Below are 22,379 nucleotides of genomic sequence, written 5' to 3'. Positions count from 1 at the left end.
TTCATGTGATACTTGTCTTCAATATTCTCCTATTCTCCTCTAACCATGAATTTCATTATTCCCCCCCATCCCTTTTTCTTTCTGATGCTTGCTGCAGCTGCTGCCTTTGGAGTCTTCGTCTCTCAGCCCCAGCCATGAATTCTTTCACAGCATCAGCTGCTCCTCTCTCTCAATTCCAGCAATGCAGGGTGGGAAAGACCAGCACTAAACACTGCTATTTCAGGGGACCCTTCTTTTCACCGAGCATTGGCTGCTCAAATTTTCTAATCTCTACAAAGGAGGCAAAAGAAGTGCCCTGCTTAGGTACTGCTGAGCTGAAGGACTTTTCTTTGCCCACTGCTGGCTTCTCCTCTTCCCAAAAGGGTTTAAGAAAATCTCTTTTCTCCCTTTATGAGCTACTCCTTCCCTCCAGTCTTTTTAGAAAGAATGACATGGAAATGGCAGCAGATCCTTCTGGTAGAGGATGGTCATCCTAATATCCAAATATTATTCATCTGTATTCAGCAGTCCAGATATGCCCACAGGAAATCTGTTATCCTTCTTAACATGCTGAGTGAAATTTTAGTGTCTTTGAGTGGTGTTGGACTGAAGTCTTCTTCACACTGTCCGGGATACCTCAACCCTAACCTAGAGAGACTATGTCTACCAGGTGAAAAGTTAGGTTAGTTCCTATGCCCATTTAATCCTTGATCTCTCTCCTGGTTCTTCCAAAATTCCAGTTATTGTAATTTGTGAATGCTAACACCTGCCCTCTGGAAAGTGAAGTGTACTTCCCTTCATTCTCATTCTTTTTTCTCAGCAAAACACTTGGCTTCATGCTCTTCCTTTTCATTTTCCTCCTCCTCCTTTTCCATATGCCTTTTGCCCACCTCTCAACTATTTCTCTCCCTCCCTCTCTCTTAATTATGTCTCTTTTCTCACATTCAACCCATCATCTTCCAATTCTTTCATCCATAGTCCCTAACTTCTCATCCTTCTCTCAAGTCATTCCTATTTCTTTTCATTCCCTACACAACCTGTGCAGATGTTCACTATCTGTTCTCTCCTTCAACAATCATGCTTAAATGCTTTGTCCTTTTATCTCTGAAAAGCCATTCTCACTTTACATATAATTCCTTTCCTAAATAACCCTAATTAGTTCTCTAATCTATACTCTGTATACTCCACTCCTCACTGTCTGGTTCTTCTCCAACTGCAACAGTCCATTCCTTGCACTCAAATCCATGGGAAATGTCTGTGACAATTGCCATCGTTCAGACCAAATTTTGTAAGACAATTCTCTAAACCTTCCGTTTATTTTGGCTGGATCTGGTCTCTCTAGCACACTACAGTGGGTCCCAAAGTTTACACACCCCAGTCCATTGTTTTGATTTGTTTTGGAGGCAGCCTTGGCAAATCCATCTGGTACAATTAAAGAGCAATTTAACAGCCACTAACAAAGATTTATTTATTTTCTTTATTCTAAGGTTATTTGACTTGCTCTTTTGACCAATGCAGTTTGTGCTAATATAATAAACTGTTGCTAAAGTGGCCAGATGGCATGGATAAGGTTAGGATGTTATATGGAAGATACTACCCTCCACTTCTATAACTAATTTGCTATTTTGAAACCTGGAAGAAAAAGGAATCTGAGAATAATAAATAAATATGCTAATACAGTAAAAAGAGCTTATGAGCTCTGAGTGAGGATTGTCACTTGAGCTCACTAGTAGGGGAAACTCTTTTGTGTAAACTGCCCTGCTGATAAGCAAAAACCGTCATTGGCTATGTTAATACAATCAAAGATATGATTGTGATCATTTCAACCCTATGTGGAAAAACTGGTACAGAAAATAAGGAGCTACCAGTTGATCCTGCACACACTGAAGAAAATAATAATCAAAACATGTTGCTAATCCAACCTGATGACAAGATTGTGTGAAATTAAGAGATCTTTACTCCAAAAAAGTCTTCAATGGCTGGAGGCAGTGAATGTAGGAAATGTACTGTAGGCTGTAATTGCTGTCTGCCCTGGGAAATGGCATCAAGGCCAGAGAAGTCATGGCTCCATGCAAGCACATCCTCTAATTATTGAAAAACCTGTGTAGAGTCTCAGTGTTAATCAGTCTCTCAGAGACTTCAGGTTTATGTGGTTAGTGCAGATTTATGGCATTTTTCCTTTCTTGTTATTAAAACTGATAGTTTCTTCCTTGTGAAATATCTCCAGACCACTGTTAAAATGCAAAGTTTCAGTCATAAAAGAAAACTGCAGGATTATTCTGAGAATATCCCACAGAGAATCCAAACAAGGAAGATAAGAAACAACACATCAAAGGCACAGGAAAAAAATTAAAAAGAGAAGATTTTAAAATTTTAACAAAAAATTCAACAGTTGGCCTATAGATTCAAGAGGTTATAGTGTAATGAATTTAAGTGCTGGTTACAATTATGGAAATAAACACTGCATACACAAATGCAATATGAATTATACATAATTATAGAAAGGCAAAACAAATTACAAGATTTGCATGGATGTGTGCCTGGAGCGATTTGCATTGTTTCATCAATGATGTCATTAGAAAATGTACATATATATAAAGGGTTTTTGAATTAAATTACATAAGACCAAACTTTGCCACCTTTACTGTACTTACAGGTTCTGCCAGGACACCCACTTTTAGCTCCCCAGCCATTGTCTTTCTTTGTGAAGACTAGCATCTCTCTCCCTTCTGACTGGGATATTCCCAGGCTGCACAGTTCCTTGCCTTGCCATGTATTTCCCAGCAAAGACAGTCTGTCTAAACCAGGGATCGGCAATCTTTGGCACGCGGCCCATCAGGGAAATCCGCTGGTGTGCCGGGCTGGTTTGTTTACCTGCAGCGTCCGCAGATTTGGCCAATCGCAGCTCCCCTGGCTGCAGTTCGCCGCTCCAGGCCAATGGGGGCTGCGGGAAGCAGCGCAGACCAAGGGATGTGGGATTCTGCAGATGTGAGGGGTGACTCTCATCTGACAGAGCTGTCTCTAGGGCACTCTAATCAGTATAACTTAAAGCAGCCGCTATTTGTCAGTTCTAGGATTGTTGAAGCAGAAATGTGCCTGCAGACACCTTTTCTCCTACTGTAACATGCTGCATCAACTCTCCCTCACAAAATTTTAGATAATGCAGCAAACAGCGAAGCCCTAGAAATGTAACAGTGCAGTATACAGAAAACAAGATCATAACAATTACATAATTGTGCATCACTGATTGAAATTGATAAGGATTTGGGATGGGGAGTAGATCGCCCACAACCAGATATGATAATCATGCAAGTCAACCTAAAAAACCAGAACCAGCACGGCATATAATGTTGGCTACAGGGACTTAGGAGATCCTGGTCATACAGCATTCAATTTGCCTACAGCATTCAATTTACTAGTCATTACTGACTGCTCTTCATAATAGCATGAAATAACCATCCTAAGAAAAGTAACTTTCGACAGTCTTTCTGGGGAAAAACATGTACACATGGGCTACCACAATGCATCGTAACTGATGATGGGTCCTATTTCGTATCATAGGACTGCCACACTTATTCTGTACAGGATGAGCAGTAGGTATCATAGTGAAATCTTATCAGCTACAGAACACGAAAAGTTGGATAAATGAAACCGGACTTTGCATAAAGCAATCTGAATAACTGAACCACAGCACAAAGCCTGGAAACAAAAACTGCTGATATTCTTTAGAACCTGCAGGTCAATACCTCTCGCCACTTCTTCATAAATCCAATGGAACAGTTTGCATGGAAAAGAAATTATAGGTTAAGATACCTCACATATCGCTAGGAAAGGAGCAGAGCAACTTAAAAGTTCAAATGACTATATTGAAGGGCAAGATGTGTGTGGCCAAGAAGTGTCACACAAAAGAAGGAAGATCTTGGAACCTAGATGTAAAGTTAGTTTTGAGAGAGAGGTGGTAGTTGTGATAAAGAAAAAATGGGACAGTATCCTTTCAGACAGTGAATGTTGTCAGAGTCTCATGCAGAACTCATCACTGGTGAAGACATTTCAGGACTGTCATGGACTAACTCATGGTCTGTAAACCAGTAGATAAGAACATAAGAATGGCTCAGTATTCTGTCTTCCAACAGTGGCTGGTGCCAGATGCTTTAGAAGGAGTGAATAAAAAGGGGCAATTTATCAGATGATCCATCCCCTGTTGTCCAGTCTCAGCTTCCAGCAGTCAAAGGTTTAGGGACACCCAGAGAATGGATTTGCATCCCTGATCATCTTGGCTAATAGCCACTGATGGACATATCTACCATGAACTTATCTAATTTTTTTTTGATCCCAGTTATACTTTTGGCTTTCACAACATCCTCTGGCAATAAGTTCCACATGTTGACTATGCATAGTGTGAAGAAGTAATTCCTTATGTTTGATTTAAACACAAAATGATGGAAAGAACAGATGTTCTTAGATTATGGCTGTGTCCAACTCCCAACCAAAAAATAGGGTCTTTCAGGATTTGGATCTGACCTAGAACCAAAACCATATACAATTTTTGAAAAGCATCTAGGGTAAAAGCTCCCACTGACTGCAGTGGGATTAGGATTTTACCCATAGAATTGTTTATAAAAAAAATTCATCCCTACATAAAATACATTATTCTCTTTTACCATGACTAATATTACAATGTCTGCTATAATATAAAAAAAATAGTACAAGAATATAAAGCTGTGCAGCAAGGAAGTTAGTGGGTTGTGTCAGCCAGACAAAAGCAATTTTAGCTAAGGTTGTTTATCTGACAACACAATGTGAAAGTTCATCAAGGTGCAAAAAGACTTCTATAATATACCTCTCGATGGTCTGCACTAATAAACATTAATATCCACATATTCTCACCTTCGTTATATGTTGTTCTTGCTGTTCAGCCATTCCCAGAGATTATCTGTCACGGGTTATCTTGCTAATAGGATGTATACCCAAAAGGAGAGAGCAGTTTTTTGCAGTATTCTAGTTACCATGCAGTGTTAAAACTGCATATCTAGTTGCAAAAAGTATAGAGTATAGAATGGTCAACTTCTAGATATTCGGAGATAAATTTTCAAATCAGCTTCTATATTTGCATGCCTATAATTGTGCATCTGCATTTTTACATGCCGTCATCTTAGTTCAAATGTGCCAAAAATGTGTTTTAGTGAGTGAATTTGGTAGTTAAATGCCACCCTTATAAAATACAACAGAATTCTACAATAATAGCCCCAATTGTATTGTTGATATTGTTAGATGTAGTGCTTTGGATCATTTCTACAGAAACACTGTCGTACTTTTTGCAATTAGCTGATTTGTGCAGTTTGCATACCCATTACTGAGTTTTTGAACACATGAAAATTAAGGCTCTTTTTAGAGAACTCCTATTACTATAAACCACATGTAGGTTCCATTTAAATTATATGAAAGTGGCAGAATCAGGCTCTCCCCTCCTATTTGTGAAGTTAAGTTGGTGTCAATTGGTGAAAAAATATCATGTAATCAGGGCTGGCTCCAGGCACCAGCTTGGCAAGTAGGTGCTTGGGGCAGCCACTCCGGAGAGGGGCAGCAGGTCCAGCTATTCGGCGGCAATTTGGCGGACGGTCCCTCACTCCCACTCTGAGCGAAGGACCTTCCGCCGAATTGCCGCTGCAGATCGCGATCGCGGCTTTTTTTTTTTTTTTTTGGCTGCTTGGGGCCGCCAAAACCCTAGAGCAGGCCCTGCATGTAATATTAATAATGTAAAGAGAGAGTGGACTTCTGGTTAGTCAGTCTTCTTTATTTAACAGTCTTCTTTTCTAACTTGCCATTTTGTGGCTTTGTAGCAACACAGTATTACTCTTCCCCCTTTTAAATACTGGGTTTTGAAATAAGTAGTTAGTATGGTCATGCTAGATCGGCAGGTGTGATTGGACCATCTTCACTTATAAATAAAGCAAAAGGTCTGCAAAGCCCCTTTAAAGTTCAAATCAAAGATGTTCCAGAAAGCACTTCTTCCCTGGTTCATTTCCTGCTGTTAGCCAAGATGGAGACCATCACATACCCGGGCGTTTACCAACCTGCACTGCACCAGATATTCAGCAGTTGGTGCCAGAAAAAAGGGTAGCTTTAATCCTGGGGCCACCAAGCTGGTTCTTGGGTGCAACTTAATGAAGCCTCAGTATTGCTATATATTCTTCCAGCTGCCAGTGGCCTTTCAGGAGCTGATCTGCCAGCTGACGCTTGCTGAGGCACAGGCACTCCCAGGGCAAAGCCCCTATGGCTGGCTCTAGGAATGTGGCCAGGGATTCCTCTCAACTCATTCCCCTCAAACAAATCCAAAACCAAATTCAAAGGGGGCTGGGTAAGATGGCATTACAGCTGCTCTGTGCTGCAGGAGCAGATATTTTATTTCATTTCAATAAAGTTCAATAAAGCTTCAAATCTTTACCACTTCTGGGGCAACAGACTCAAGCTATTAGCCTGAAGTCCCTCTCTCAAATGAGCCATGCATGTTACTGAAATATAATTTCAGTTCAGTTCAAGACAAAGAATGAAGTTCAATAGTGAGCCAAATCTGTCTGAATAACATTGCTCCAACATATGATGATCCTTTGTGAAAATGCATCTCTGGCAACCTGGCATCGCAGAACTAATAAAGACAGAAATTGTTAGGACATAAATAACAAGGGCAAACCAGTTATAATGACTTCTTATACTAACAGATCTGTGTCAGGAAAACACACACATTGATATAATCCTCTCCCCTTTTTGTGGTGCAGGGATGTAATGAGCTGAAAACTCAATATTATTTTGAAGATTACAGAGTTGAGCCAGGGAGACAACATCCCTCATCTTTTTGATTCAAACTGTGCATTTGGGCAATGCAGTTTCAGTAATAAGGAGTTTGGCTGTACAGGCAAGACAAAAAGTCATGAACCTCTACTCTCTGCAGTATCTTTCCCCCATAAAACCCAGGGGGGTTCTCTCTCCGTGTCAGTATTAAGTGATACAGGCTCAAGCTTCACTCTGGGAAAGGGGTTGGCCCTCTAAAATTGTGGGTTTTTGGATATTTGTGCAAAGCCCTGCTCCATCTGCCCAGCTCCCAGAGCCAACCTCTGTTCCCACAACAGCATGGCTTCGTCGGGAGACATGTTCCTTGTCTTTAACCACTCTCTGAAAGGGGTTACACTGAATAGATGAGCAACCAGCAAAAGATAATGCTGATTACTCAACATTATCTTACACCTCACAGGGTGAAAGGAAGATAATGCAACAAACAGCAGCTCTTCCCCTCACCAATGCTACCCTAACCTGACTTTGAGTCACACCCATAGTGCACTTGTGAAGAAGTTCTACAGGATTGGGGGTGGGGGAGAGCATGCTGCAGAGCCGGTGCAAAATGGGCCTTATCTGCTGCCTCTTTTTGTACAGTAATAAATAGAAAAATCAAGACAATGTTACTGATATATAACTTGCTTGCATAGCACAATTGCATTTGATGCTCTGTAGTACTTCTGCTCAATTCTTCGGCTTCAGCAGTTCAGTTGTTTTTATTTTTATATTATCTGGTAATTTTAGATGCAGTTGTTTTACGTTTTTCAGCCTGTGTTAGATATTCTCTATAATCCCCAGAGTTTTGTATCCTGTTTTATACTACTTCTCTTGTTTTTATCAGTTGTCATCTACTGTGCCTGAGCATTTTACTCTCGGGTGCTTCAATTATATATGAATGTGGTGTGCTTCACAGTAGTAGCAAGTTTCCATTTGCCATCTAAATATCTTTGTACATGAATGGAGTAACCTACATTTAACTTCAGAGGCACTTGTGCAAATCTGTTGTATTTCAGCTTTTGCTTTTGTCTGCTTACTGTTATTTGATAATTGATTTCTAGTTGGTCCTTAGTTTTATTGTTTTTGGAATATAGATTTTCTTTCAAAAATTAGCTAGGGAATGAATCACAGGGCTTTTTCCAAAAGCTGGATGATCCCAGGGTCATCCATATAAAGGCTCCATACTGGCTCAATGCCCCCAGCAGCCCTCTCCAGACCTCAGCACAAAGAATTCTTTACAAAAATGTCAGAATAAGGACTTCAGAATCTAGCCCTAAGCAGTGCAGCAACATACATACAATTACAGATCAGATACATGTTGGGGAAAGGTGTCATTCCAAAAGAGCAAGGAGAAAGCAGATGCCTGAGCAGACCAGACATAAATCAATAAGCCACACAAAGTAAAAACTAGAGGTGGGCAACATTTTTTGGACCACATTTTTTTCATTGAAAAATGCAAGTTAGGGTCAACTGAAACATTTTGCAAGTTTGCATCGATTTTGGCAAATTGTATTAAACATAGGAATGGCCATAGTGGGTCAGACCAATGGCCATCTAGCCCACTATCCTCTGTTCCGGAAGAAGCTGGTGCCATAGGCTTCAGAGGGAGTGAACAGAACAGAGCAATTAGCGAGTGATCCATCCCATGTCATCCAGTCCAAGCTTCTAGCAGTCAGAAGTTTAAGGACACCCAGAGCATGGGGTTGCATCCGTGACCATCTCAACTAATAGCCATTGATGGACCTATCCTCCATGAACTCATCTAATAATTTTTAAACCCAATTCTGCTTTTGGCCTTCAACATCCCCTGACAACAAGTTCCACATGTTGACTGTTTGTTGTGTGAAGAAGTACCTCTTTATGTTAATTTTAAACCTGCTGCATATTCATCTCATTGGGTGACCCCTGGTTTGCGTGTTATGTGAAGAGATAAACAACACCTCCTTATTCACCTTCTTCATACTATTCATGCTGAAATGAAAAGAGGGGAAAAAATTAAGAATGTTGAGATTATCGGATGAAGCATTTTGACTTTTCTGACTAGAGTCACAAGGGGTTTTAGGCATCATTCACAAACCTGGTGGTGGGTAACTTGGCCTTACCCTTATAACTATTATCCCAGTGGTTAGGAACTCATGTGGGATATGGGAGACATAGGGTCAAATCCTCACTAAGGAATAGAGACTGGAATCTGGGACTCCCCCTTCCTAGGTGAGTGCCCTAACTAGGCTATTCTGCGGGGAAGGGGGAGCGGGGAGTTGTCGCCATCTCTCCTGCTGAAGGTGTTCCACTTTGTATACACTACTTGAATAGTCATTGTGCATGGCTCTATAGCCTGGTGGTTAGGGCATTCACTTGGGTGAGGGGACAGCGGTGCCTGGGGTTCCAGTCCCTGCTCTAATGACTATTTAAATATATAGTCATAATGGAACAGCTTCAGCAGTTGAAGGAGACATTGAGAGACAGGAAATATTTTATACAAGGTCAAATGAAATGTTTAGCTGAATCCGAAATACATTTTTCACGCTTCTTTCAATTAGCTAATTAGCTGAAAATTCTGAAATATATCAGTTTCAGTTTGACTGGCACCAATTTTTTTTAAAATATTTCATAACAGCCAGTGAACTGAAAAATCAGTTATTCACCCAGCTCTGGGAAAATTTAGAACATTTTTCAGAATTTCAAGTATCTGCAACATGGATTTGAGTGTCTAACAGTTATGGGTATGGCTGATGGCTTCCTCACTGACTCCTGTAGCATTATGAGTCAGTTTTTACAAAAGGATAAACAGTATTTCAACTACAGTTGGTTGGAGAATATTAAAATTTTGATGACAAAAACATTTTCTCAAAAAATATTGCAGAAAGTTCTGTTTGTTCTATTTTTAGGCCTTGTCTACACTACGAGAGTAGTTCGATTTTACTTGCATCGAATTTTGTAATCGATATTGCAAAGTCGAACGTGTGTGTCCACACTAAGGACAGTAATTCGACTTTGTGCGTCCACACTAACAGTGATAGCGTCGACATTCGAAGCGGTGCACTGTGGTCAGCTATCCCACAGTTCCCGCAGTCCCCTCTGCCCATTGGAATTCTGGGTGTAGCCGGCAATGCCTTCTGGGTAACAAAATGAGTCGAGGGTGCTTTTGGGAAACTGTCGTCATCCGTCCATCACTCCCGCCCTCCCTCCCTGAAAGCGCCGGCGGGAAAACAGTTCGCGCGCTTTTCCAGTCATTGACAGCGCGGACGCCACTGTACTCCGAGCATGGAGCCCGCTGCGACCATCGCTGCAGTTGTGGCCGCTCTCAACGTCTCGCAGCTTATCATAAAGGTTTCCCTGAGGCAGATGCAGAAAAGTCAGGCGAGGAGGCTACGGCACCGCGGTGATGTCCTGAAGTCTGAGAGTAGCACAGACCTGTCAGAAAGCAGGCGACCCAGCGCCGAGGACATCACAGTGGTAATGGGTCATGTTGATGCCGTGGAACGGCGATTCTGGGCACGGGAAACAAGCACTGAGTGGTGGGACCGCATAGTGCTGCAGGTCTGGGATGAATCCCAGTGGCTGCGAAACTTTCGCATGCGGAAGGGAACTTTCCTGGAACTTTGTGAGTTGCTGTCCCCTGCCCTGAAGTGCAGTGACACCCGGTTGCGAGCTGCACTGAGTGTACAGAAGCGAGTGGCCATAGCCCTCTGGAAGCTTGCAACGCCAGACAGCTACCGGTCAGTCGCGAACCAGTTTGGGGTGGGCAAATCTACCGTGGGGGTTGTTGTGATGCAAGTAGCGAAGGCAATCGTTGATGTACTGCTGCCAAAGGTAGTGACCCTGGGAAACGTGGAGGCGATCATAGATGGCTTCGCAGCGATGGGATTCCCAAACTGCGGTGGGGCCATAGATGGAACTCACATCCCTATCCTGGCACCGGACCACCAGGCCACCCAATACATTAACCGAAAGGGATACTTTTCCATGGTGCTGCAAGCACTGGTGGACCACAGGGGACGTTTTACCAACATCTACGTGGGATGGCCGGGCAAGGTTCATGACGCTCGTGTTTTCAGGAACTCTGGTCTGTTTAGACGGCTGCAACAAGGTATTTACTTCCCGGACCACAAAATAACTGTTGGGGATGTGGAGATGCCTATAGTCATCCTCGGGGACCCAGCCTACCCGCTAATGCCCTGGCTCACGAAGCCCTATACTGGCGCCCTGGACACTGAAAAAGAACTCTTCAACTACCGGCTGAGCAAGTGCAGAATGGTGGTGGAGTGTGCTTTTGGCCGTCTCAAGGGGAGATGGAGAAGCTTACTGACTCGCTGTGATCTCAGCGAAACCAATATCCCCATTGTTATAGCAGCTTGCTGTGTGCTCCACAATCTCTGTGAGAGCAAGGGGGAGACCTTTATGGCGGGGTGGGAGGTTGAGGAAAATAGCCTGGCTGGTGATTACTCACAGCCAGACAGCCGGGCGATTAGAAGAGACCAGCGGGAAGCGCTGTGCATCCGGGAGGCTTTGAAAGCAAAGTTCCTGAGTGAGCAGGGTAACCTGTGACTTTATAGTTTGTGTACTGAGAAGCTAAACCTGCCCCTGTTTCTTTACCCAGTGAATGTTGACTATCCTATCCAGTTACATACCCCCTTCACCCCCCCTCCAACACACGTGTCGAAATAAAAATAGTTCTACTTTGTTAAAGCACACCGTTTTCTTTAATACTGTTTTCGCGGGAATTTTTTAAAACTGGGACGCAGACTGTGGTGCGGAGCGGGTGTAGTGTTGTGACGCGAATGCAGCTTCTAAACTCAAGGATTGACAGGCTCCGCTGCGGTGGGATGCTTGTTTCAACGGAGCCTGTCAACCCTCCTGATCGGGACTGTGTGTATGGGGGGTCTATTTGACTTTGTGGCAGGGGGAGGACGGTTACAGATCCCATGCTGTGTGGCTCTGTGATCCTGCCTAAGGACCGGCGCTTAAGATCTGTAACTGCCCTCCCCCGCCACAAAGTCACAGAGCAACCCCCCCCCCCCCAACATTACATCAAAACAACCTCCCAGACTAACCGGGGCAACTAGTCACTGCATCACTGCACTGTGTATGTGCCCTGCTGCTGTGCCTGCCCCCGACTATGTACCCTGCCAAAGGAGACTGTCCTGTCCAATTACCAACCCCCTTTCCCCTCCTCCTCCAAAAGAACATGATTGAAACAGTAGTTAACAGAAACGAATTTTTTATTATCAACTACACATGGCATTGGGAGGTGAAACTTGGACGTGGGCTTCTGTCAGGCGGGAAGGAAAGAACTTTTCAAAGTTTGGGAAATGAGAGCCTTCTGCTACTAGAGCTCTCTGCAGGGGTGGAGTGAGACTTAGCAGGGACTCTGCCGCCTCTCCTTCTTTGCACTTTGGGTGAGGTGGGTATGGGACTTGGTGGCGGGGGAGGGCGGTTAGAGATGGACTGCAGCGGGGCTCTGTCCTCCTGCCTCCGTTCCTGCAGAACATCCACAAGGCGCCGGAGCGTGTCCGTTTGCTCCCTCAGTAGTCCAAGCAGCGTTTGAGTCGCCTGCTGGTCTTCCTGCCGCCACCTCTCCTCCCGATCCATGTTGGCTTGGTGCATTCGGGTCAAGTTCTCCCGCCACTGGGTCTGCTGTGCTGCCTGGGCTTGGGAAGAGGCCATAAGCTCAGAGAACATGTCCTCCCGTGTCCTCTTCTTCCTACGCCTAATCCGCGCTAGCCTCTGGGAGTGTGATTCCAGGCTAGGTTGTGAGACAGTCGCAGACGGGGCTGTGGAAATGGGAAAAAGGGAGTGAATTCCTCAGAAAGATAAATGTAGTTGTGAACAAAGAACATAGTCTTTCTCTGTGAACAAGACCATGCACAGCACCTTTCACATGCGCACTCAGCACAAGGTCGAATTCTCGGCCTTCGCATTCAGTGCCTGGGGTCTTGAACAGCACATTTGAGAAGCGAGGCAGCACAACGGAATTTCTGTTGCAGGCAGACATGGTAAGCCGTACACTTGTGGCAGTTTAAAACTTTTATATTACCACTGGCCTCATTTCACATTTAAATCAATGTCAGTCCCTGCTGCCAGCAATCCGGCAAGCGGGAACTCTGCCCCTGTCCCACCCCCTCGCGGCTGTCCCCGGGAACGATCCCTTTCGGCTGCCCCTCTCCCGCCTCCACCGCGTGGCTGCAAACCAGCAGTTACAGTTCTGTAAAGGAACGGGAAAGCAGTCCCAACACTAACATTCCCCTACCTAATTAAAAGCAGGTCACCATGGCCGACATCACCCTGATGAGGATCTCCGAGAGCGACAAAGAGAGAATGCTCCGGGAAAGCCTCCAAAGACCAGGGCCATATGCCGCCCTGCTGTGCAGAGCAATGATCCCCGAGTACTTGATAATCTCTTGGCGCGGCAACGTGTCATACTTCGGAGGACCCAATAAGGCCGCTCTCCCCAAGAACCTCATGCAACGGCTTTCAAGTTACCTCCAGGAGAGCTTCATCGAGATGTCCCAGGAGGATTACTGCTCTATCCCCGGACACATAGACCGCATTTTACTGTAGCTGCAGTAGCAGGGAATAAACAGTAGAGCGGCTTGTGCAGGACAATCACTGAAAACCGGACATTGCTAGATTTCTTTTCAAAACTTGCACTGCCCCTTACTAAACCGTTAAGCGCCTAGGGCACACTAATCATGAACAACCCATTCTTTTAATTGTTAATATTCCTGTTTTGTTAAAAATAAATGTTTAGATGTTTACAACACTTACTGGCTGATCCTTCACCAGATTCTGTGTCCGGGGTAACGGCTGGGGACGCTTCGTAGGGGATCTCTGTAAGGGTGATGAAGAGATCCTGGCTGTCGGGGAAATCAGCGTTGTGAGAGCTGCCGACTGCCTCGCCCTCCTCATCTCCTTCCTCATCTTCCCCGTCCCCTAACATGTCCGAGGAACCGGCCGTGGACAGTATCCCATCCTCAGAGTCCACGGTCACTGGTGGGGCAGTGGTGGCGGCAGCACCGAGGATGGAATGCAGTGCCTCGTAGAAACGGGATGTCTGGGGATGGGATCCGGAGCGTCTGTTTGCCTCTTTGGTCTTCTGGTAGCCTTGTCTCAGCTCCTTGATTTTCACGCGGCACTGCGTTGCATCCCGGCTGTATCCTCTCTCTGCCATGTCTTTAGAGATCTTCTCGTAGATCTTTGCATTCCTTCTTTTGGATCGCAGCTCGGAAAGCACTGACTCATCGCCCCACACAGCGATGAGATCCAAGACTTCACGATCAGTCCATGCTGGGGCTCTCTTTCTATTCCCAGACTGCACGGCCATCACTGCTGGAGAGCTCTGCATCGTTGCCAGTGCTGCTGTGCTCGCCACGATGTCCAGACAGGAAATGAGATTCAAACTGGCCAGACAGGAAAAGGAATTCAAATTCAAATTTTCCCGGGGCTTTTCCTGTGTGGCTGGTCAGAGCATCCGAGCTCGTACTGCTGTCCAGAGCGTCAACAGAGTGGTGCACTGTGGGATAGCTCCCGGAGCTATTAGCGTCGATTTCCATCCACACCTAGCTTAATTCGACATGGCCATGTCGAATTTAGCGCTACTCCCCTCGTCGGGGAGGAGTACAGAAGTCGAATTAAAGAGACCTCTATGTCGAACTAAATAGCATCGCAGTGTGGACGGGTGCAGGGTTAATTCGATGTAACGGCGCTAACTTCGACATAAACGCCTAGTGTAGACCAGGCCTAAGTGTCTTATTTGTAGAAATTATTATTTGCATAGCTCCAGAAGTGTTCAGGTGGCTTGATTTTTCAGAGGTTCTGAGCTCCCACAACTCCTATTCAAGTCAATGAAACTGTTTGCTCAGCACTCTGAAAATTAGATGATAATCTGCAACTAAAAGGCGATGTCCCTGCTCTGATATGATTATTACCTAGACAGAGAAGGTACAGATAAAGATGGGGATGGAATGCAACAAAAAGCAATGTGGTTCAACAGTAACATTTTGCACATGCCTTAGTAGTTCCATGATTTTGCTATTTTTTTTTTTAGGACAAAATCTGCAGCATGCACTATGCACAAATACTTTTTCATAGTAGCTGCACAATTTCTGTTTAAAGAGGAAATAAACATGTACAAATGCAAATAAATCTCATTCCCTGTTCATGTTTGTTTTCTTTTATCCCCACACAGTATCTTAGGATAGTGATCTGATACAGAAGATTGTTCCAATCATATCATATTTGTAAAATTCTTCCTTAAGACTCCTGAGCCAAGTAGCAGTGTTCATAGACTTTCTGCACCAGCAGAAAAGTTCTTCTAACACTGAAGTTATTTTCCCCCCTATTCACGTGATAACTGTGCCTCATTTTATGTTACTCAAGTGTGATGAGTGAACAATACATAATATATAAAACCACAGGCCCACAGAGCTCATGCACTAGCATGAGTATTTTGATGCTGTTCCCACCTCTTCATTTACTTATGAACCAGTTCATGTAGCATGCATTCATACCTGTGTTTTTTTTAAAAAAAGTGACTAAACTAAGTTAAACTAAATTCCTTATTCTCCAAATGAGAAGTGGGTAAACTCCATATTCCCTCAAGGACCCCCATGTGCACTACTGGTGTACACTAACATTTCCTTCCAACTCACACGATCATGTAAAGTGTATAGCTAATGTGAAGAGGAGAGTCTGGTGTTAAAACTTGTATTTCTCCCTTAAGCAACTGAAAAAAAAATGGGGGAGGGGAGGGTGGTGGGAGAATAATCTTGGTACTCACATTTGAAGACCATATTCATATATACATTTACACCAGTCTACATGGATGCCAGTAGACAGGTGAACTTTTGCAACAATAAACACATCTTCCTGTAGCAAAGATCTGTAGAACAGAAAGTAGTTATCTGAGGACAAAAAAAAAAAAAAAAAAAAAAAAATCAAAACAGAGTCTTTAATATTTAGCTACATAATATTGTATTTGTCTTTAAAAAAAATGTCCATGAGCACCCGACTGTTGGTACAAATTTTAAAAAAATAACAATTTGAAAAGATTTTTGAATCAGTTGTTAATTCGTGACTTGACTGACAGTCTCATTAATCAGGAAAGCAGCATGAACAAGTGGCTAAGTAAATATGAGTCAAAAAGCATCGAGAAATAAATGACTAAAAAAACAACAACAATCCACTAGGGGATTTTCTGACTTCAAACCTGTTCAAACACAGATTGAGTTTAAGATGTGTGGTTATTTGTTAAGCTATGTTTAATGAAATGTAAAGACCTATGTGCTTTTAAATGGATAATTTATGTGCAATTTTATTGTCTCTCAAGGTTTAATTAAATGTTTGCCTTGTGGCTAATCAGCTACACTTAATAACAGAAGCTTATATTCATGTCACTTATAGGGAACGCTGAAACTGTCTCCATGAGAATTTCAGTATCTTGTTTATGGATGGCTGAGAACAACAGTCTAGTATACCAGATGCTTGGTCAAAATAACACTGAGGAAACTAAAACAAAATCTCACAAGCATGCAACACTTGTATCACAATACATTATGTTTTAAAGGCCACTGTGAAGATAAATATAAGAAACTTTTTATAATATATTTGTACAGCACTTTTCATCTTAAAGGTTCTAAAGTGCCAAAAAACCCAGCTGCTTTGTACCTCTTAGCCTTATTGGGGGAAGGGGGCTTATATCTCATTGTTGAAGTATTCAGAAGAGAGGAATTTTGTGCTGAAATTGGGCTGAAGCAAAATTCCACATCTGGCCTTGACTCTGACTCAGGCCCCAGTGCCATTGTAATTGAAGGGTGTGAGCTACGGTATTTTAGCAAAATAGAAAAAAAGAAAAGGGTACGGGCTAGTGGTGCAAGGCATTAAATGTCTTTGAAAATATTGTGGGATGATGACTGGTTATTATATTCCTACAAACTGTTCTGCCAAGTCCTGTTTCACACAAGCTGCATGAGGTTTCATAATGCTGCAAGTGTTTTTGATGCTCAGCAAGTAAACATTTAAAATGTAAATAACTGACTACTAAAAGCTGTTCCCCAAGCTTATTATACTACATAAAACCATAGGCATCTACAAAGTTCATGCCAACAAAGGCAGTCCTTACCTGTCATTCTGGAAGTTGGATGGAAAGAGAATTTCCAAATCATTTGAGGTGCACAAGACACCTCTTCTATGTAGTTATAATTATTGTTATAGGTTGGGTTAAACCTCACTGAAACTGGTAGTGTAACAGCTGCCCTTCATGTAGGATAAATGTAAGAAACAATAAGGGCCTAAAGCCAGACCCAGGCACATGTCACTGGCCAAAACAAAGGCACATCTATGGCCTGGTCCACACTAACCCCCCACTTCGAACTAAGATACGCAACTTCAGCTATGTGAATAACGTAGCTGAAGTCAAAGTACCTTAGTTCGAACTTATCGCAGGTCCAGACGCGGCAGGCAGGCTCCCCCGTCGACTCTGCGTACTCCTCTCGCGGAGCAGGAGAACCGGCGTCGATGGCGAGCACTTCCGGGATTGATCTGGGATCGATTTATCGCGTCTAGACAAGACACGATAAATCGATCCCAGAAGATCGATTGCTTACCGCCGGACCCGGAGGTAAGTATAGACCTACCCTAAGTCTGCTCAGGAATGAGAACTATGTGGGAGGAGGGTTTTTGCTGGATATTCTTTGGTAGAGAGCAGTTCATGTGTCCATGAGAGAAAGGAGAAAAACACCAGAGAAGCAGAGAGGGGAGATACTCTCACAACTGCACAAGCACTGTGAGCCTGGCCCCGAGAAAAGCCTTTGAAACAGCCTTTTGGGCTCAACACTGGATGAATGAGGCTTGGAGCTGTGAGCAAAGAAATTCCCTCCTGTTGTTCAGATTCCTCCTGTGTTCAGGAAAACAGGACTTAATACAGTCTTTGTAATTAGACATGATTGCATCCAAGATACACCTGACTCCACCAATTTGTCCTTCTAATGGAAACAATTTGCACAGCTCAGAACTTTGGCTCACTGCTCTGGCCAGAAAGGGGTAACATTATTTATTATTAGCATTGCAGTAGTGCCCAAAGGTCTCAATCAAGATTGGGTTCTCACTGTGCATGGTGATGTACAAATAAGACACAATCACTGCTCCAAATTGCTTACAGTCTAATTTAAAACAAGAAGCAGTGAGAGTTACAAACAGCAGGAGGGAGTAGCAGAAGGAAGAAGAGGTTAACAGTAATAAGAATATATAGTTACCTAGGTGAGCTATATGCACAGGTTCATAGTTCCAAATCACTGGAAAAATATTTATCCTTCAATATATAAATATTGGCAATCTCCACTGGCCCTCTTCCTACCTATTAATTTCTCTGATGTAAAATGAATTTTTTCCTGTGGCTTAGTGCATTGTAACAAACAAAGAGAATTGTGTGAGAGAACTTGTGTGTCAGCATTTGTTTAATATACACCTCTACCCCGATATAATGCTGTCCTCGGGAGCCAAAAAATCTTACCACGTTATAAGTGAAACTGCGTTATATCAAACTTGCTTTGATCCGCCAGAGCGCACAGCCCCACAACCCCCCCGGAGCGTTGCTTTACTATGTTATATCCGAATTCGTGTTATATTGGGTCGCGCTATATTGGGGTAGAGGTGTATTTTATAGTGTCTGTTTTGACTTTAAGGTCTCGGTTCCTACACAAGACCATGTTTTAAAAAAATCAATCTGAAATGCAGTGCAGTGCAATACATTTGGAGGAACACAAAGGATTGCACTACACTTATTTTTGCATTGGTATAAATAATTAAAGACCTGTTTGTTTTTAATTCTTTAGAACACATCCAGAATGTTGGTTATTTATGTATTAAGTAATATAAATAATTTGTTCAGTTTTAATATAATTTATAGTTAAAAGTATAGTTTAAAGTAGAGTTAATCTGTGACAATCTAACGTCATACAGTGAGATAAATGAGTCTTTGAAAATGAGAATATCTCACTTCTAAAGGGTGACTTATTTTTTGTTAGGAATGTGAAAGACTCCTTTACCAAGAAATCTATAGCCTTCTCAGATATGTTTCCATTTAGTGTAGCCTGAAGACCATCCAAAATGGATAAAGTTTGAATATCTATATTGGATAAACTTGGAGGGTCAAATTCACTTATCCACCCATAAATGGGAATTGTGCCCCCTTAAACTGGAGCTGAATTTTGTCCTGTAATTCTGAATAAACAAAATGCAGTAGGGCCTTCTGACTGCAACTACAGTGAGAAAATTTCTGTGCTGACTTTTATGCTGTGTTACTCAAATGAAGTCAAAGGAGCTACTACAGAGTTCCTGTGATGTAACTCAGAGAGCAGAATTTAGCTCAGTTTGCAATGGCTAGTATCAGATAAACATGGTCTGCATCTGTTAGTAATATGAATTCTGACTTCAAGTTTTAAATATTTCCTCAAAAAAAACCCAACCCCCCCCTCCAAAAAAACCCCACCTCTCCATAGAATAAACAGCAGCTCGACCTAGATTTTGATTATTATCTTTTATTCACTCACGAAGGAAACCTTCAGACTCACTTGCCTGAGGCAATCAGGAGCTCCAGGTCTTTCAAGCTCATGAAAGAAAGATAACACTCACTCTTCCAGGGAGAGACATCTGACTATACAAATTCACTGTTCTTTTGTATCCTTTACCAAACTGCACCTCTGTAGACTTCTAATTTCTTAACAGTTTATTTAGGCTTTCCCGCATAATTCATTATGCTAACCTGTATGTCAAGTGGATATTGAAATAGCAATGAAATGGATCAAGTATTGACCAGCTGTATCAGTGATGCTGAGTGATAAACTTTTATAAGTAAATCTTTCCTGATAAACTTTTTATGTTAAAAGTCGCTGAAGCAAATAAGGTGATCACATTAGAAATGTTTTAGTAAGTCAACATCTATATGACACACACAAATCTATATGAAATATATACAAATTCACCCATACATGGATGCACGCACACATACCACATATTTAAAGATCCTACCAACAGGATAAATTGTGGAGCCTTGTGATAAATTGCAGAGCTATGTGATTCATATATTTATCATGCACCTTTGACTGCTTTACTAGCCCTCTGCCCACTAATCCATCTCTACCTGACTTATTCTGAAAATCTAATTCCCTGGGCAGCTTCAAGCACTCACCATTTTCTTTAAATCAGCCTCCCAGAGAAAAGTTTCCTCCTCCTTTTCTCAGATATTACCCTGCCGAAGGCCCAGGACAGGCAATATTCAGTTCTGCACTGAGGACTGGTTTTGTAAACAGAAAAATGTCACAGTTTTAAATACTGGTATCTTTCACCCATACAGGGCTAAAAACAAAAGCTTTATACCAAATGGAGAGATTCCCAATGAAGATCAGTACTCATTTTACCCTGAAAGGATCTTAGACATTCATTGAGTTTTAAAAATCCCATTGTAAAGGCCATATTTAGATACCTGATTTTTTCAATGAGAACAGAAAATCAGATCATTGACTTGGGAGCCCTAAACTGAACTCCTATTTTTAAAGTCTCGTCCATTGGTTTCAAAATTGTGACTTTTTTTTTAGGTATTTTAGGTTATTTTAGAGGTGTTTATGGCTCCTTCTGAGCCTCATATAGTTGGACTCATGATAATGACGGTGTCTGGCTTTACAAGTGGAGGGCTACAAAAATATCCCAATGAATGTTTTAAAAACTCTCTAAAATATTGTTCGTCTGTAAACATAAGTAGTAGTATATACCAAATATAGAATGGTGTGGCAAGGTATGAAGGTTTTATCAGCATGAGTTTTGGATGACTATATTACTCATGAGTAATGGAGCCACAAGTCAATTAAGCAGGCCATACCAAGCAAGTGCTACTAACGTTTCCATACCACTCCTCCACCTCATTTATCCTGTGTATGTGACATGGGTTATAGAAAAACTACTTTAGAAATGTCTGAGAGTTTGTGAAAAATGTATTGGGATGCCTTAGTTACCATGATTTCAACTACATAGGGCTCAAAGGGAGAGGAAAATTATAACAAATGCATTTAGAATACCTCAAAGAATTACTTCTAAAAGCCACACTTTAAAGTATAATATCTCAGTTTGGGGTTTTTTCCCCAAAAAGACGTATCCTTTAATGTCACTATAATTATCAGTTTTTAAATCATGCTAGATAGTCTTCAGAAATAGAGATAAGCATTTACTGAAATAACCAGAGAAAATACAATTATCTTCTTTCCTATAACAACCTGTGAGCATAGGTGTTGGAACAATGGGTGCTGGGGAGTGCTACTGCACTCCCTGACTTAAAGTGGTTTCCATCATATTCAGAGTTTACAGTTTGGTTCAAAGGCTCTCAGCACCCCCTCTATTCTAATTGTTCCAGCACCCCTCCCTGTGAGCTGTGTGTTTAGGGCTAGTTTGTTTGCAAGCTTTCACTTACATGAGTAGTTCCATTGAAGTCAAGGGAACACCTTGAGTGAATGAGTGGTCACCAGCCTGTGTAAGACTAGCCTAACGTGTCCCCAGTTTTATTTAGTTTTGCATTATAGTGGTTTAACTGGCATAAACAGAAGGAATAGGAAAGTTGATAAAACAGAATCTTAAGGTGTTTAATCGTTTTGCTCTAATACTCTTTTGGAAGACTTCCATCTAAACTACTATTGATATGGTGAGATGAAATATGACAAGGAGTGAAAAGCTGAACTAAAGGTATTGGAGGCTTGACTTTTCTCACAAATATTTGGCTCTTCCTTCAGCCTATCATGCCAGCAGTGGGACTTGACACTGATCAGGTATATTGAAGCATAATATGTATATAATGAACAGCAAGACTAGAGATCCTGACAGTGGTTTCTACACTGTAGGTTTTTGATCTTCATCTGCTGTCTCCATCTCATCATTCAAACAGAAAGTTAAAAAAGGAGAGACATCATGTAGACACACTGGTTGATTGAACAGAATGCAAGTGCCACATTAGAAAAGTAGAAATCTTTAATCAGCAAGATGCTGCTTATCCAGGTATGTATTCACAAAAAATTGCAATGAAAGAAAAGATCAGATGCAAACCAGCAAGGTGAGTGTAAGCTCCACATTTGTCTTTCAAATTAAAAATAGCTCTTATTGTAGAGGGAACTTTTAAATTCAAGTTACACTTTACTGCTGTCAAAAAAACCAATCATTTGGGTACATCAGAAGTTCACAGCCATTTCTGATGGAGCCCTCCTTGAGGTGGACTGGAAGATTGGGACCACCTAACTTGGTAAAATGGCTAATTATTACCTTTTTGAGAAGTCCTTCCATTTGTGAAATCCTTATTTTATTTTTTTTTTCATTCCACTTGCTGCTTGAGGTGCTAGCTTCATGCTGCATCTGGCCTTAGGACTGATTCAGCAAGTTGCTCAGCACTCTCAGCTCCCACTGAAGTCATTGGTTGTTGAGGCTGCTTAGTATCTTGCAGGACTGAGTCCCTTACTGGCAGCTTTGCCCACAAACTCCTGTACATTTCTAATGGAAACAGAGTGGCAACAGCATGTATCTGGTGACTTTGAATAATG

The 22,379-nt window shown here is 42.2% G+C and overlaps 1 protein-coding gene across 1 annotated transcript; it reads right to left on the bottom strand.

Annotated features, from left to right (window-relative positions):
• Nucleotides 1–11,963: 11,963 nt before the first annotated feature.
• LOC135983647 (uncharacterized) lies at nucleotides 11,964–14,554 on the bottom strand. Its single transcript, XM_065596442.1, has 2 exons — nucleotides 13,576–14,554; nucleotides 11,964–12,581 (listed from the first exon to the last, which is right to left on the bottom strand). Exons 1-2 carry the CDS (start codon nucleotides 14,150–14,152, stop codon nucleotides 12,106–12,108), a joined length of 1,053 nt encoding a protein of 350 aa, XP_065452514.1. The 5' UTR covers nucleotides 14,153–14,554; the 3' UTR covers nucleotides 11,964–12,105.
• Nucleotides 14,555–22,379: the final 7,825 nt, after the last annotated feature.

The sequence above is a fragment of the Chrysemys picta genome, chromosome 5 (assembly GCF_011386835.1).
Source record: "Chrysemys picta bellii isolate R12L10 chromosome 5, ASM1138683v2, whole genome shotgun sequence".
NCBI classification, from domain to species: Eukaryota; Metazoa; Chordata; order Testudines; family Emydidae; genus Chrysemys; species Chrysemys picta.
Note: the sequence above shows the minus strand (reverse complement) of the source record. Positions and strands in the feature narration are given on the sequence as shown.

What these genes read in the sequence shown, in the direction of transcription:
- LOC135983647 (XM_065596442.1), bottom strand. Translation starts at nt 14,152, where the DNA reads ATGCAGAGCTCTCCAGCAGTGATGGCCGTGCAGTCTGGGAATAGAAAG. An exon ending in ATCTGGTGAAGGATCAGCCA is followed by an intron (nt 12,582 to 13,575) that starts GTAAGTGTTGTA and finishes CCATTTCCACAG; the next exon opens with CCCCGTCTGCGACTGTCTCA.